The 15,419-nt window shown below is 44.4% G+C and overlaps 2 protein-coding genes across 2 annotated transcripts; one reads left to right on the top strand and one right to left on the bottom strand.

The window, feature by feature from the left end:
- Positions 1-55: 55 nt before the first annotated feature.
- On the bottom strand, positions 56-4,744 carry LOC143325856 (charged multivesicular body protein 1B2-like). Its single transcript, XM_076739215.1, has 8 exons — positions 4,390-4,744; positions 3,945-4,042; positions 3,706-3,852; positions 2,382-2,450; positions 2,193-2,300; positions 2,017-2,060; positions 1,548-1,620; positions 56-768 (listed from the first exon to the last, which is right to left on the bottom strand). The coding sequence occupies exons 1-8, from the start codon at positions 4,403-4,405 to the stop codon at positions 721-723; spliced, it is 603 nt and encodes a 200-aa protein (XP_076595330.1). The 5' UTR covers positions 4,406-4,744; the 3' UTR covers positions 56-720.
- Positions 4,745-6,100: 1,356 nt separating this feature from the next.
- LOC143325857 (uncharacterized) lies at positions 6,101-13,748 on the top strand. The gene is made up of 3 exons (XM_076739216.1): positions 6,101-6,424; positions 8,912-9,226; positions 9,589-13,748. Exons 1-3 carry the CDS (start codon positions 6,410-6,412, stop codon positions 13,003-13,005), a joined length of 3,747 nt encoding a protein of 1,248 aa, XP_076595331.1. The 5' UTR covers positions 6,101-6,409; the 3' UTR covers positions 13,006-13,748.
- Positions 13,749-15,419: the final 1,671 nt, after the last annotated feature.

Genomic DNA, 15,419 nt, shown 5'->3' on the forward strand with positions numbered 1-15,419 from the left:
GCATTCTTTGCCCAAAATACAGCACTAAACTGACCGAAGAAATGTGACAAGTGAAAATGTGTTAAAAACTCTTTTAATGACTCTTTCTTTGCATATAAGTGCACGGTGAGCCGCTGGAGCGGTCACTGCTACATGCAGAAAATCAAAAATATTCCAGCAAACATTTACAATTTGCCCTCTTTTTTGGTTAAATATAAAAAAGTAAAATAAGTTTAAGTTTCAGCACAAAACAGCCAAAACAGAAGTGGACAAGGCGACGACACCAGAGGTCCACACATCCTCAGCCATGCGTAACAGCTACAACACAAGCATGCTCTTAACAACACCCCATCAGTCAGTGAGTAAATAAATACATCCACAATAAATAAATATATTGCTCTTTGCATTTTATACATAGTATATATTGAAATGAGGTATCAGCTTTTAAACAACATACAATTGTTTTTTTTTTCCAAGGTGTTCCACCTGAAAATAAACATACCAGCACAGTGGTGTCCTATCTCTCAGCCAATAAATAATCAGAACATGTTAAATATGAGGGTGCAAATGAACATTAATAGGAATATATGTTTTCCTCTCCTTCACTTCTCAGAAAAGAACAAACCTGGAGCACAGGGGAGGGCGCAGAGCTTGCAGGCACATGGCACCTTATTTGTTTACTTTGCACTTTTCTCTCCCTGTTTCGTCTCCCTCCTCCTGACTGCGTCATTGACTGCATCATTATGACACCTGGCCTCGCAGCCTGGACAGCCTCTGGGAGAGCTCATCCTGGTAACAACACAGAACGGGTATGACGTTAAAAGGAAGCTCCAGCCAAAGATGAACTTTTACTGCTCTTACAAATGCTAGCCGTCCAATGTGTTAAGACAAATATTCTACTCAAAGTGAGTCAGTTTTACATCCCAAAACATCAAAACATAGAAGCCTCTTTTCGGTTTAGATGGTGCCTCAAGTCAGAAAAAAGGCGGCGAAGCTTGAGAAATTGGACTATCATTCAACCCTTGTAGGCTTGAGAGGCCATAAAGTTTGTATTTATTTCCTTCACAAATAGCAGCTGTGGCCCGCTTGAATTATGCTTGTAACAATGGATTCCACTGGTGAGTGGATGGAAAATGTATTAAACATTTTCAGGAACGACTCAAACATTTCCCGCCACAGAATCCGCCTTTCCGCTGTCGATGTGTATGATCACGATGTTCCACGCAGTCATTGTTTAGGTGAAAGAGGCGAAATATACTGCGTCGATGTCACGCTATCACCCTCCATTATGTTCCTAAACTCCACCAAAGGCTGCGTACATGGTGAGAATACAGATTGGCAGAGGAAAAATATATTGAGCTGCAAATTTTCTCAAGTTTCTGTGGATATTTTAATTTTTTTTTTTTCATGCTGAAGAGCCACCTGTCACTTGTACGGGAGGTGAATATGTCAGAGGAGTTTCCACTTGGGTGACACTCGCTCATGAGACTGCCGAAGATAATGTGTGAGTTGTTTCTGGTACGTAAAAACATCAAAAATAACGACAGAATTATGAGTGGACGTGTTACCTGCTCTGTTGACGCTACAGATGCTGCCAGTGAGGAAGTGTGGCCTGGAGGCAGCTCCAAGTTAAGATCCAACCTAAAAAAAAAACAAAAAGGTAAAAATAACAGAAAACATTTTGCCATGCTTTCTGCTCGGCTGCTTCGCTCTTAAAGAAAATCAAGGAAATGGGGGATAATTAAGTCTCTCTGAATTCACAACACAGCTTCTTTAAAACTGTTCCATTAATCTTAACAGGCTTTTTGTATAACAAGGAAGCCTTGTAAACAGTGAAAGAGGTTTGTTTTGAAAGTGACAGTCAATTAAATAAAGCTTTTAGCAGAATTTATTTAGTGAGTCTTGTTTTTTTTTTTAAGGTTAGTCTATTTATTAAAATATACACCTTTTTTTTAAATTCCCTGCATTTATTATTATCCTTTATCAGAGCTTCATCATTACTATTTTTGATGGTTTGATGATAGGGGCCATACTCACCCTGCTTCATCGGCCATCTCATGCAACAGCATATCCACTTCATTCTAGAGACCAATCAAATACACGAGCATTTTTCAAAAATTCACTGTTTGAAGTAGGACCGGGGTTAAGACCGCCTTCAGAAGCCGCCACAGGAGCGTCGCCTCCCCTGGTTGTTGGAGGACAGTGCTTATTACCTGAGGTGTTGTCAGAGTGGTGGTGTTGCCCATTGCATCTTCCATCTGAGCTGTCTGCACGTCAAGAGTTTCAAATTGGCTTTCAAACTTGTCCATTAACGCTGAGATCTGTAGAGACACAGGAAACAACATTATGGAAAACTTTACTGATAGATTTTGTTTCGATTTGTTTGTGTCTGTCTACGCTACCTTTTCCAAGTTCATGCTTTTGAGTGTAGCATCCATAGACTTGACCACTCCTGACATGGATTTAGACACCTGGACAAAAAAACACATAAAGTAAAGCGTTGACGTCTCTGCAGTCCTCTCACTTTTTACTGGTCTAACTTGTTGTGACTGAAAACAGGATGAGGGCATTGCAAGTCAGACAGGGAGATGGCGAGGCTGAAAGTGCTGTATCCCTATATCTCCACTAGGTGTCACTTTTACCTTTTTAACCAGATACTTTGCCATGACTACCTCTCATCCGAAAAGCATCCCTAATATTTCAAGGATGCCACTGATTGAGGACGAAGCTCATCAAAAACAACCACATAACAGTTGACCAAATTCGCATAAAGGTGTTTATTATGAATGTAATATTGATTTAATGTTTCATGAGGCAGGCAGCAGTGTTGCCACAAAATACAGAGGCTCTGAGGTGTTTCTCAGCAACATCATCTCACACCGCGCTTCCATTTCTGTACACATTATTAAGTCTATTCTATGAAATAATTCCTGTCCTACAGCAAACCTGAATTAAAGCAATTTAAAGAGGCTGCTGCTCTCACAAGAGCAAGAAGCTGAAAGCCTAAAGTCTGAAGCACATCTAATGACATTGCATAATTAACGGCTTTTAGTTTGCATGTGTGCTGGCCTTTTTTGCTCACCCTCACTCCCTGTGTCTCCTTTATGTACGACTCTTGACTAAGTGAATCTTAAGGAAAGACTGCTTTGGACTTCTTAGCCTAAAATAGTTACACTCTGCAGCTCTTCGCCTTCCAAAATAAGATGTTTTCAAAGTGTTCAAAACATACACTTTGAAAAATACTTTCACAGTGTAAATATCCGGTAAACTACTGACTACTGGGTCTGCTGTGTCTCAGGAAGTTACAAGGCTGGGTTGCCCTATGGCTTCGGGGGTAAGATGCTGTCCATTGACCACAACGTCCCTGATTCAAAGCCAGCTGATGGCAGAAAATGCTCCAATAATAATAATAATAATAATAATAATAATAATAATAATAATAACAACACTAAGAACAGAAGTTGCAGTGCTGAGCAAACATGCTGTGTGACACAACGGACTTATCGTTTGTAGTGGAGTTGATTTTTAACTATCGCAGACACCTCTGCACATTTTCTCTAATTGAATGATTGGGTAATTCTCTGAATGAGAGGTTATCTTGAAAAATGGACTTGTGCCTGCAGTACGTACGTTAGGTACGTTTATCACAGGCTGTCATTTACCTGCTATGCAAAGCATCAGAAAGCAAGGCAAGTCTTCTACAAACCATCGACCTGCAGCCCTGACCTGGTTCATTGTGACAGCAGTCTGGACCCGAGAAGCCACAGCATCCACGCGTGCGCTCATCCTCAAGAAGTTTATGGACTGATGCTTCTGACGGATGGCATTCTCTGCATGGATCCTCGCCGCCTCCATGTTGCCCTTCTGGATAGCCTGAGAAACAACGGAAAGAGGAGTACATACACAAACATTACCCAGTCCAGACTTTCTTTGGATCCTGGCCTCTGGTAAATTCACAAGCCCACCTGCTTCACTTTTGCCTTTTCTGCCTTTTCCTCTTTGTCACATTTCTTGGAGTTTCGCTGTAGATCCTTGGCAGCAAACTTGAGGTTGAACAAGTATTCTGTATGGCTAGTCAGGGGATGGTTTATTTTAGTGATGGTAATACATTGGAATTGTAAAATATATACTGGATGTAAACTGGGACACCAAAGGCATTATGCTAACTCAATCCAGCTGGGTGTAAGCAAGACAAATTGTTTTTCCTTAACAAGTGAATGTTGAACCAAAGCATGACCAAATTAGCTAGGCGAGCTAGCAAGGGGATCATTCCTTTCCTTCATTATTGAATGACTGTGCAGAAGTTACAAGCTAGTGCACACCATGATTAGCTACTAAACCCACGTTACATTTCATCAGCTGCTGCTACAATCTACCGTTATGTCTGCTAGACTACACAGGAAAGGATACTCTCCATATTCGACATGGTGGTCTCTTTCTGAGGTAACTACTCAGTCTGGTGATGCACAGCTACAGAGTAGCATCCAGCCACTCACAATTGTTTGTTTTGATTTTTTCAAGCTAGCGCACATTCGTCACTGCAGCGAGGCGAGAGGCTTCACGTCTATTTACTTCCGCATTTGTTTAACGCCAGTTAAGAAGAAGAGCAGTTCGCATTTGCTTTGAGGTCAAATCGACAGTCTCGTAATTGTTGAATGTTTTTTCCCTTAGGAAGAGTTTCTGTAATATTCGGGTGATAAAAACGTTGTAAACCGCTTCTAAAACGCTGAATTTAGGTGCTCAAGTGACGCATGCGCAGCACAGTGACGTTAAGCAGTACAAACCACGATTTTTCCTTCATATTTTTTGCTGTTCTCTATGAAAATAAATATAAATAGCCTAATATTAGACGGGTGGATCCATGTACGATATGGTTTGTCGTCCCTTCTGGACAAATACATAAATTCGCTTGAACCATTGCAGGACTCACAAATACGTGTCTAGACTATGACAAGTGAACTATCTTGACTTATCTTTATCTTTGAACACAACAGCCCCTTCAGTCTACCTTTCACCGTCGTCACACGGTCACGATTTTGCATGACGTGCTCGCGCCTCCTACGTCACAGCTGCTGGAGAAGTGGACGGGCGCGCGTGTCCAAAGCAGACAAGTTCCATCCAGGCTAAAAATAGTTTGTACCCGGTATCGGTAGGTTGTGGTACACGTCTAGTGACGTCATTTGTGCTTTTTTAGTGAAGGAGTAAATTGACCTTTTCTACTGAGCCGCTCACTGCTTGGCTTAACGCTCTCAGTCATTTATTTCACTTGATTTCTGATGCATCAACGAGAATATAACATCTGTACCCGTGTTTTGTAGGGTTGTGCATGGAGAGACTGGAAGGGTGTGTAACCTGACGGGAACATACGGGGATTTAGGCTAGTTGGTGATGAAGAGATGGAACATAGGGCTTGAAAATGCAGCACGAGGAATAACAGGGTCATCGTTTGTTCCGAGAGAAAAAAGATTTCCGGTGTGTGCGTGCACCGGCCAGCCGAAGGGGGGCTGGGGTTGTGGGGATTAACGGCTGGGTCAGGGGGAGGGAGCAGCACGGATGACTCATGCTGTATCTGCTGATAGTCTGTATGGACACAGCACCAAATGTAATGATGGGTGCCTGAGACGAAAGAATGAGAAGTGTTTAAAAATGTTCCCCAAAATTAGCCCACAGTTAAACACTCGAGGTTGTCTGCCTGAGGTTTGAGAGTCCTGGCCTCAACACCAGCACAGCCATGGGGTAACATTTCGGGATGTTTGCCCATTTTATTTGCCATTTATACGACAAACACACCAGAGCAGGCTCACTATAAAGTGTGTCCTCATCCAGCATGCTTAATAACCCTATGAGTTTGTACAGTCATTCATTCAGGCAGTACCATGTACAGACTTTAATTAAGGGTTCCTCCTCAAAATGTCGCTCGTGAACTTCTATTTTTAAACAGGCACATATTAGAACTATATTACACCTGTTAACGCCCCCCGTGCCACTACCACCACCACCACCACCACCACCACAACACACTACTCCACCATCATTGTTGTGACCGTACACTGCTGTACACACACACACACACACACACACACACACACACACACTCCCCAGTCATAACTGAATGACGGCAGGTCGCTATGGAAACTGCGTTACGCTCCGGGCGGCCGGAGGAGAAAACAAGAGCGCGAGGACTCATTTCAGTCCTCATTTCAGCACCACGCGAGCTCCTGGACAGCGCCCGAATGAACTCGCGCACACATTCTAGCCGCGTATGCCTTGTGAGGGACAGAGCAGCATCAGCACCGAGCATCACGGGAGTAGGCAGGGACTTTAAAAGAAAAACAAACCCACGGACAAGAGACACGAGACTCTCCGGACCCGAAGCTCGGTGGACACTCAAGGTTTAATTCTGCTGTCAAGGAGCCAGTCGCTCCCTCAAATGCCACAGCAACAGGTAAGAACCCTCAGCTCTGTCACTTTTTATGTGACTGCATGGCGCGCGCACACCGCTGTCTAATGTGTTTTTAATCCTGGCACAGAGAAGTGCATCTGCCCTTTATCCTGCCAGGCACTTAATTGCGGCTAATTACCCACACCTGGTATCTCAGGAGTAAGTAAGTGCGTGATTAGGTGATTAGAGTGAAGACCAGCAGGGCAGAGTGGGATTGGACAGGGCTCTGGATCAGTTCCAGGGAATCTGAAGTAGTGATGGGCAGTGAGACAGTGCAGAAGGTAAACTATCACCTTTAGTTGGTGGTTATTTTATGAGGAAATAGTATGAAAAGTAGTGTCAGGGCAACTTTTAGATATTCTATATAGAATATCTGGTCAGTAGACACTGAAAATACATTTTGTAGGGTCATTTAACAAACACTGAGTTTAACCATAATTTGCAGAATCATGATTGTTTAAGTGAATGGAAAATAAAGAGGATATTTAGATTTATAAATACCAGACCTCTGCAGAATTAGATTCAATTCCTGGACATATCATGCTGCGGCTGCTTTTATCAGGACTTTTCTACCCACAGGACAGAATTCATTTTCTCTTTTATGTGTTTTACTGGAGTGGAAACCTAAGTTTGCAGAGCATTCTTGTTTGTGTTTGGTTTAGATTTTGTCCGGTGTATATGAGACCCTGTGGTTTGTTGGGTTTTCAATGGCCATAGATTATGTGTGAGCTGAGCCGATACGCCTGGATGAGTCACTCAGGCTGCAAGTTTGCAGAAGAGCGCGAAAAGGGAGGGGAGGGGGGGATACAGGGGCTCACTGGAAAACAGTCCCGCAGTGCTGCTCTGCCTCCTCAACACAGTGTTTCATTGTCTATATGATCTGTATCCACATCTGGAACTGTATTTACCGCCTCTGGATCTATGATTGCTATTTTTTTGGCAACTTGAAGTTCACCTTGTTCAGGTGGGCTCAGACAGATGTCTCATTCAGAGCAGTTTTTTCTGAGCATTGTGTTCTCAGACTCAACTTGTTTGTCTTCTGGTAAGCAAACTCAGTTCTTTTTGAATGAGCAACGAGGTTATCTTTTGTAGCTTTACAGACGCTATGGAGTGAAGCACTGCTCTTTAGATTTCGTTGAAATGTGTGCAACTTGAATTAGAAGATTTCTAAACACCCCCTATAATAGATTGTTTGTGGTTGTTGCAAACTATAGCCCTCTGATGTCTGACAAACTGCTCACAGAAAGCATCCCATTACTGCTCATTAGTATCCCAATGTTTACCCTGCTAGTATTGACAAATCATAGCAATCAGCAGCATTCAGCTGTAGCACTGAGTGACATCTATTGATTAAAGCAAACAATGGTTCATAATGGGCTGCTATGAACCACAGCTACACACTCAAACATGAGCACTCACTCCCTGAAACACTTTTATATGCACCCACAATCACACACTCAATCACATAACAGAGACTCTTCTGACAGACTTGGTTAGGCAAATGCTGTTTGGTTTATTGAAAAATATGTCTAGTTTGTAGACATTGATTGATGGAATCTGGATGCAGAGGCTGCGTGCGTAGCTGCCAAGAGGATAACACATGTGAAAGCCAAACAAAAATAATTGGCTGATATTAAATCCCACTTTGTTCCAATTTGTGTTACAGTTTGCAAAAGTGTTATATAAAAGCATGCGTATACTCACATGAACGTGTCCGGGAGTCATTGTTTGTAATGTACACACATCATGCGCTGCACACACGGACACAAAAACAGATGTGTGTCTTTAATTAGTGACGTTGGTGTGATTAATGCAGTCTGCTGGTGATGACTCATTCAGCTTAACCCTTGCTCCTCTGGTGGAAACAATCAATAAACAAAGATTAAGTCTGCCTTTACATGTTATTATTATAGTTATTATAATTGCTAATATTAATATTATTGTTATTATTATTAAGATGATTGTTGTTGTTGATATTATTAATATAGAAATGACACATCATATGTTTACACAATAATTGAGTACAAGTATTTTTTGTTTGTTTTTAAAAGACCTGAACCAGATATTGTGTCTCACTGAGGTTGGAGTATGAATAAAGGGACTAATTGATGTCCTAAAAGTTTGGGTAGTGAATGTGATTCAGATTTTGTGATTCCAGTCAAACACATCCTCTTAATTTGTTGTGATCTGGTTGAGCAGTGGAAGAATATTTATGCAAAGCACATCTATGTGGATCGCTCCATGTGTCAGCTTGTCAACACAGCAGTTACATTAGCATTGTGGAAAATCTGTCAGCCAAGCTGTGACTTGCAGACAGCAGACCGGCAGGGAGTGTGCATATGAGTGTGAGTGAGTGCTAAGTGGGTGTGTGTGTGTGTGTGTGAGAGAGAGAGAGAGAGAGAGAGAGAGAGAGAGAGAGTGAACCACATAGCACATATTGTTCGGAAGATTTAATGAACTCTCGCTGTTGTCCTCCATCCCTCCCTTCAGGGCAGCAGCATGACTGAAACCAAATCTAGTCAGCGGTTCCACAGCCTGAACACTGAGCAGGTGGAGGTTCTCCATCAGGTTTTGTCAGAGGTGGTTCCAATCCACGGCCGTGGGAACTTTCCCACGCTGGAGCTGCGTCCTCGAGACATCATCATAGCTGTGCGGGCCAGGCTGCAGAAGCAGGGGATCACAGTAAGAGATGTTCGCCTGAACGGTTCCACAGCCAGCCACGTCCTCGTCCGAGACAACGGAACAAGCTACAAGGACCTGGACATCATCTTTGGAGTGGAGTTGCCCAGCCAGGAGGAGTTTCAGGTATGATTACTGTACTGTCTTGGTTAGGAAAAGGAAGCAGATCTGAAAGAAGGTTTCAGTCCTCTCTGTGTCTTATCGTTGACTGTGACACTAAATCTCCACTATCTCTAGGCTGTTGTAGTATTTTTTTTGAGACGCTATATTAATTATAATGTTATTGTAACTCTACCCATAATTTAATTTCAGAACATTTTACCATCAGGCGTAATCAATAGTACTGGTTTTAATGTTTTAAATTGCATTAGAGTGAAAACTAAACCACAAGAGCATCGCAATATTCGGTTCAAAGATACAAGCAAAATTGCACTGAGATTCCAGTCATTAGTTGTAGCTGTCATGTTGTTGACCTCTTCTCCTCCCAGGTGATCAAGGAGTCAGTGCTGGGCTGCTTGCTGGACTGCCTGCCTGCTGGGGTCAACAGGGAGCGGATCAGCAGTGCTACAATGAAGGAGGCCTACGTCCAGAAAATGGTCAAGGTGTTTAATGAGCATGACCGCTGGAGCCTCATCTCACTCTCAAACAACAGTGGCAAAAACCTGGAGCTCAAATTTGTGAGTGTACTAAGGCGGCAGTTTGAGTTCAGCGTCGACTCCTTCCAGATCATTTTGGATCGTCTCTTGGAGTCCTACATGCAGCAGGAATCACAGCACAAAAATAAGACTGTTGATCTTAAGGACCAGGCTGCAGAGAATCAGAATAAAGACCCTCCCTCTCTGCTCAAACAGGCCAATGCCACAGAAACTGAGGAGAGTGCTGCTAGAGATTTATCCAGCGAAGAGGGGGCCCAGATCAGCCAGACACAACAGAGAGATGAGGTGCATGGGAAGGAGTCCCAGACAGAACTCTCACAGCAAACTGAACATTCAAACCAGACAAAACAATCCAAGGTTGAGAAAGACGACAAAGAGAAAACACCTGCAGAGTTGAAAGAAGTGTCAGAACACAGAGAAAACTTCAATGAGACACGCTTGTCTGACCAGGCGCCTCTAAACCTCTTGTCAGAAAAGAAACAAACCTCTGAGGAAGCCAAACCACCAACTCAGATTGAACTCAGACATGAGCCAGAGCTCTTGGACGAAACCAACTGCTCAACGAAGGTAGAACAGTCAGAGCAAACCCAGCCCTGTGATAGCCAACAACCAGTACATCCAAATCACAAGGAATCCTCTCCCCAGAGAGAACAATCTGACCACACTAACCCCCCCGATGAACAGAACGAACTCACAGAGCAGATGGGACAGTCCGAGCCGCCAAAAACCTCAAACAAAACCCAGACAGAGTCTCTAAACCTGGCAGAAGAACGGCAAAGTACACACATTTCTAAGTGTTTCAGTGAGGATCAGAGAAGCGATGAGGAGGATAAAACACAACATGTGTCTGCTCCAGACTCCAGCACATCTTCACATGCACAGATAGAGACACAGTTAGCAAGTGAAAGAGAAGTAGAAAAAGAGACAGGGGAGCAAGCAGGGAGGGAAAATGACACGGAAATAAGTGAAGTAACAGAAGAGATTTTAGCATCAGAAGCAAAAAACATAGACGACACACAGGGTATTGATTGTTCCTGCTCCAACTCTTCCATATCTCTTACACTTCACAACACACAGCCTGCTGGCACACAGGATACACCGGAGATTCACAGCACACTACACAAAGATAACTCAGATAAAACACTGAACACACTTGATACCATCAGCCCTCCGGATTCTCAGGATATTTTACCTGCACCACCCAGCCTTGTTTCTGACAAAAAGACCTCTTCTCCCTCTTGTAAGGTCTCAGATAGACTATCTCACATGGTGGTGCTCAAACACTCCTCCCCCAAACCCCCCCGGAGGATGTGTAAGAAGGTTACCCCCAATCATTACCCCAGTCCAGTCTCTGAAAGCGAAGGTGTCGTAGCACCCTGTCTAGATCCAAACCCCTGCCTCAGCAATGAACATGAGACAGCCTTTGACCCAAAGCCAACAGTTCCCAGTTCAGACCCTAGCACTACCCCAACAAGCAGTGTCCTTACTAAAACAAACCCTGGGCCTGAACCCAACCCTTTCAGTGACCTAGCTTCAAACCTAGACCTTACCTCAGCTCCTGATCTAGCCCCTGATATAATCTCCACCTCTGCTGCAGATTCCGTGTCTGTTATACCTCAAGAGCCATCATCCCTTCAGCTCGCCACAGAGAATTCATGTGAGACAAGCATTCAGACCCTAAGAGAGACACCATCTACACCTGTGGCTATTGATGAGCAAAGCCAGTCCTCCACCAGAGAAACTGTCCCCGCACCCAAACAATCAGAGCATCTTGACTCAGTGGATGTGTTAGTTTCACTCACTGATGTGTCCAGCTCACACATCCAAGAACCTGTACATACCTCAAAAGTTGAGCTCAGTGATGAAGATGAAAACAGAGAACTGGGAACCAAAAAGACAGATCTGAATCAGCCAAACAGCAGCCCACAAGAGACCACACTTTGTTCACCCTCCCCTTCCCATTGTGTCACCCCTCCTGTTTCCTGTCTCACCCCTCCCGTACTCAGTCTTTCCCCTCCCTGCTTCACTCCCTCGCCACCCAGCTTCAGTCCTCCCCCGTGTCTGACCCCTCCGTCTCACTGCCTCCCATCTCCAATGCTCAGCACCGTCAGCCCTACCACCAGCTTTAGCTCTCCACCCCTGAGTTTCAGCCCTACCTCATCTTACCTCAGCTCATCTCCTTACCTGACGCCTCCTATGCTTAGCCTCAGCCCTCCTCCGCTCTGTCTTACCCCCCCTTCCCCCTGCCTCAGCCCTCCCCTCCTCTGCCTCACTCCGCCGGTGGAGTCAGAGGACCTTGTACCTCAGGTATCTTCAGACATGGAGCCTTTGATACTGAACACAGACAGCGAGGAACAGATTAAAGAGTCCTCCCCTCAGCCAGGAATTCCTCTCCTACAGTTGGAGGATAAAAAAGAACAAGATTATATCTCATCGTTGCCTCGGGTTGCAGAGTCTGTTTCTTTTCCAATCACAATCCCAAGCTCCACCTCCCATGTGCTGCCTCCATCTCAGTCTGCAGGCCCAGGAGATTCTGCCCCTCCAAAAGCCGATGAGGCATCCAGTTCTGTGCCTGAGAACAAAGAGGTCCCCAAGGCAAACACAGACATGCCTGAAAAGACCAGCGGTCCTATGGCATGTGGCTCAGTCCCTGCTGTCGAGGTCCTGGCAGAGAGCATGTATGGCGACTTTGAGGCAGCCATGGACCACCTGCGCTACCGCCTAATTGCTACCAGGAACCCTGAGGAGATTCGAGGTGGTGGCTTGTTGAAATACAGCAATCTGTTGGTCAGGGACTACCGACCGGCCAGCGAGACTCAGATAAAGACACTAGAGCGCTACATGTGCTCGCGCTTTTTCATCGATTTTCCTGACGTGCAGGAGCAGCAGAGGAAGATCCTGTCCTACTTGAAGAACCACTTTATCGGCGAGGAGAGAAGCAAGTACCAGTACCTGATGACGCTGCGTCGTGTGGTAGACGACAGCACGGTGTGTCTGATGGGACATGAGAGGCGTCAGACACTGAACATGATCACAGTGCTGGCACTGAAGGTTCTAGGAGAGCAGAACATTATCCCCAACACAGACCATGTGACCTGCTTCTACCAGCCTGCCCCATACCTTGCTGAGCACAGTGCCCCCTATTTAGCAGAACCCAGCTACTGCAGCTACTACATACCCCAAGGGGGATCAACTCTGCTGTACCAACCGTACCCCTTACACCTCCACACACAGACCGGACTAGTCTAGAACACACACAAACACGTATGTAATTACACAAAACACACAGTTGAGCAAGGGTGAGGTGCTTGCCATGAAGAAAGAGCTGGAGAATGGAAATATAATCCAGGGATAAACTGTTTGGTCTATAATAGACCTATGGGGGTGGGATTGAGTGGGTTTTTACAGTAAACTCCCAGAGTACTCTGTAATGTTCCAACATGATTATATTTAATTATCTGGGCTTTGTGGAGAAAATAATAATTCTTCCGATATTGTTAAAATTCCAGAAAATGCTGTATGCACTGCATGAGTCATAGCCCTTTGGTCTCCCTAGGAAACCAACTGTGCTGTTGACATTCACACACACACACACACACACACACACACACACACACACACACACACACACACAAAACACTTCCAGGTTCTTGAATTCTTGTACACTCTTTTCATGTTCTTACTGTGTTGTTCTTAATGGGTTTGTTCAGAACGTGGACCTTGCCTGTGGTTGATATTGTGCATGGATAAATTAGGACTGTTCTCTCACTGCCAAATACTGTGTGACTACTATGCTTCTTAAACAGTTAAATGTAACTCTGTTAATCAGTTGCTGAAGGGGTGTTTTCTTAAAAAATGGACACAAGTCTACAGAGGGACAAGTCTACCAGTGAGTACAGTGCATTCATCAGAACACACACATGCATGCACAACAGATACTCACAAATACACACACACACACACACACACACACACACACACAAAAACAAACATACAGTATGCTGTATGCACACAAAGTTAGACATGCATGAGTATCTTAATATACAGTATATCACATTCTGAAGTTAAAGCAAAGGCTTTTAATTTAATAAAAATTGATCTATTTTTGCAAGACTTTCCAAGATAATACTCAGTGGTAAACAGACTGGTTAGTTCTTACAGAAAAATGCCAACAACAATGCCTTTGCAATAGACTGTACAGCGTATTGATTACAGTATATCGTGTGCAGATACACTGCATTGTTTTCAGGTAAATTGTGTTAAAATGTAGTGCTTGATTCCTTTCCCTTGTGGAGTCCTTTCTGTAATCATGTGAAGTACTGTACCATCTAGTGTTGATTTATTTACTGCTAAAGTTTACTCTATGGAGGTGGCCAGGTTATAACCATCTTTGGATCATCTCTGAACATGGCAGGCGCAGATCTGTCGAAACAGAAGGAATTACATAGAAACCCGTGTGATTCCTCTCAGCATGAATCAGCATCCTCTAATTCATGCAGTCCAAATCAACATGAAACAATTTCAAAACCACCTCAAACCTGTTTGAATCTAAGTTCAAAGCTGTGCAACAGCAACTATGACCAAAGATGGTTCGGTAGGGAAAATCAAGTGCCTAAATGTGAGACATCATTGGCATGTCTTTATCTCACTGCACTGGGGGTGTTAACGGGGTGGGCCTGGGGCTGGGTTGGGTGTGTGTTCAGTTGTTGACCCCCGTTATTGCTGCCCATTTTGATGTCTTCTTTAATGTAGTCCTTTGTTGTAGTTTATTCATGTACATTTTGATAAAAAAAATAAAGGGGGAAAAAAGAGAAAATGAATTCCAACATCACTTTTCTTGTCTTTTTGCTCCACTCTCATTCACACCCCTTCCACTTTTCCCCAAAAGGACATGCTGCACAGCTTACGTATCCTCCCCATGATTGCGCTCTGCGATGATCCACTTAAGCGCGACCGTCAAATCACGATGGTGCCCAGGAGAGCGACCCAAAGCTGTGAAATTCTGTCTGTGTAAGGCCTCTTATCACAAATCACCTGTCCTTCAGATGTGTTTGGACCCGAATGACGCACGGTCTACGCAACACAGCAGGCTCAACAATGTGTAAATGTGAGGAGAATATGGTTCGTGAGGTGTGAGACTGAAAGGGGAGGCAGGAGAGGAGGGGGCGAGAGAGGAGTGTGTGTGTACATGTGTGTGGGTGTTCAGATGGGAATATACTATGTACAGAGGCAGCATCAGGTGGTCCCCTTCTCCAGCCAGTAATTGAAGAGACCTACAGTATAATGAAACAAAAGGGCGGCCTCCTTACTCCCTCATTGCCTCCAGTCTTTCCTCCCACTTCACACCACTCATAAGTTGTGGGCACAGGGGGAGATGGGGCATCTCTTTCCACTGGGGGAGGGGTTCATGTGTGATGGCAGGTAGTGACACTGTCACACACACCTATTTACACACAGCGTAGGCCTGCGCTTGTGTGCACACGGTTACAAGCATGTGGCTCTCTGGGAGAGAGAGCGAGTGTGCAATCTAATATGGTCTGTATCAGCGTCTCACAGACCTCTGAGCCACTCATGTCCACTCGGGGTTTCCATAGAGACAGAGACAGGCAGCACGGTGGGCGCAGAGAGCATGACGAAAGACAGGGAAGACCCACACACCAAAC

This window comes from Chaetodon auriga, chromosome 9, assembly GCF_051107435.1.
Source record: "Chaetodon auriga isolate fChaAug3 chromosome 9, fChaAug3.hap1, whole genome shotgun sequence".
Classification (NCBI taxonomy): domain Eukaryota; kingdom Metazoa; phylum Chordata; class Actinopteri; order Chaetodontiformes; family Chaetodontidae; genus Chaetodon; species Chaetodon auriga.

Bases quoted from the DNA above. Each gene is read 5' to 3' on its own strand.
- LOC143325856 (XM_076739215.1), bottom strand. The intron at 3,853-3,944 runs GTGGGCTTGTGA...GTTGTTTCTCAG, and splicing joins AAAAGGCAAAAGTGAAGCAG to GCTATCCAGAAGGGCAACAT. The intron at 769-1,547 runs GTAACACGTCCA...TGTTGTTACCAG, and splicing joins CTGTAGCGTCAACAGAGCAG to GATGAGCTCTCCCAGAGGCT.
- LOC143325857 (XM_076739216.1), top strand. The intron at 9,227-9,588 runs GTATGATTACTG...TTCTCCTCCCAG, and splicing joins CCAGCCAGGAGGAGTTTCAG to GTGATCAAGGAGTCAGTGCT.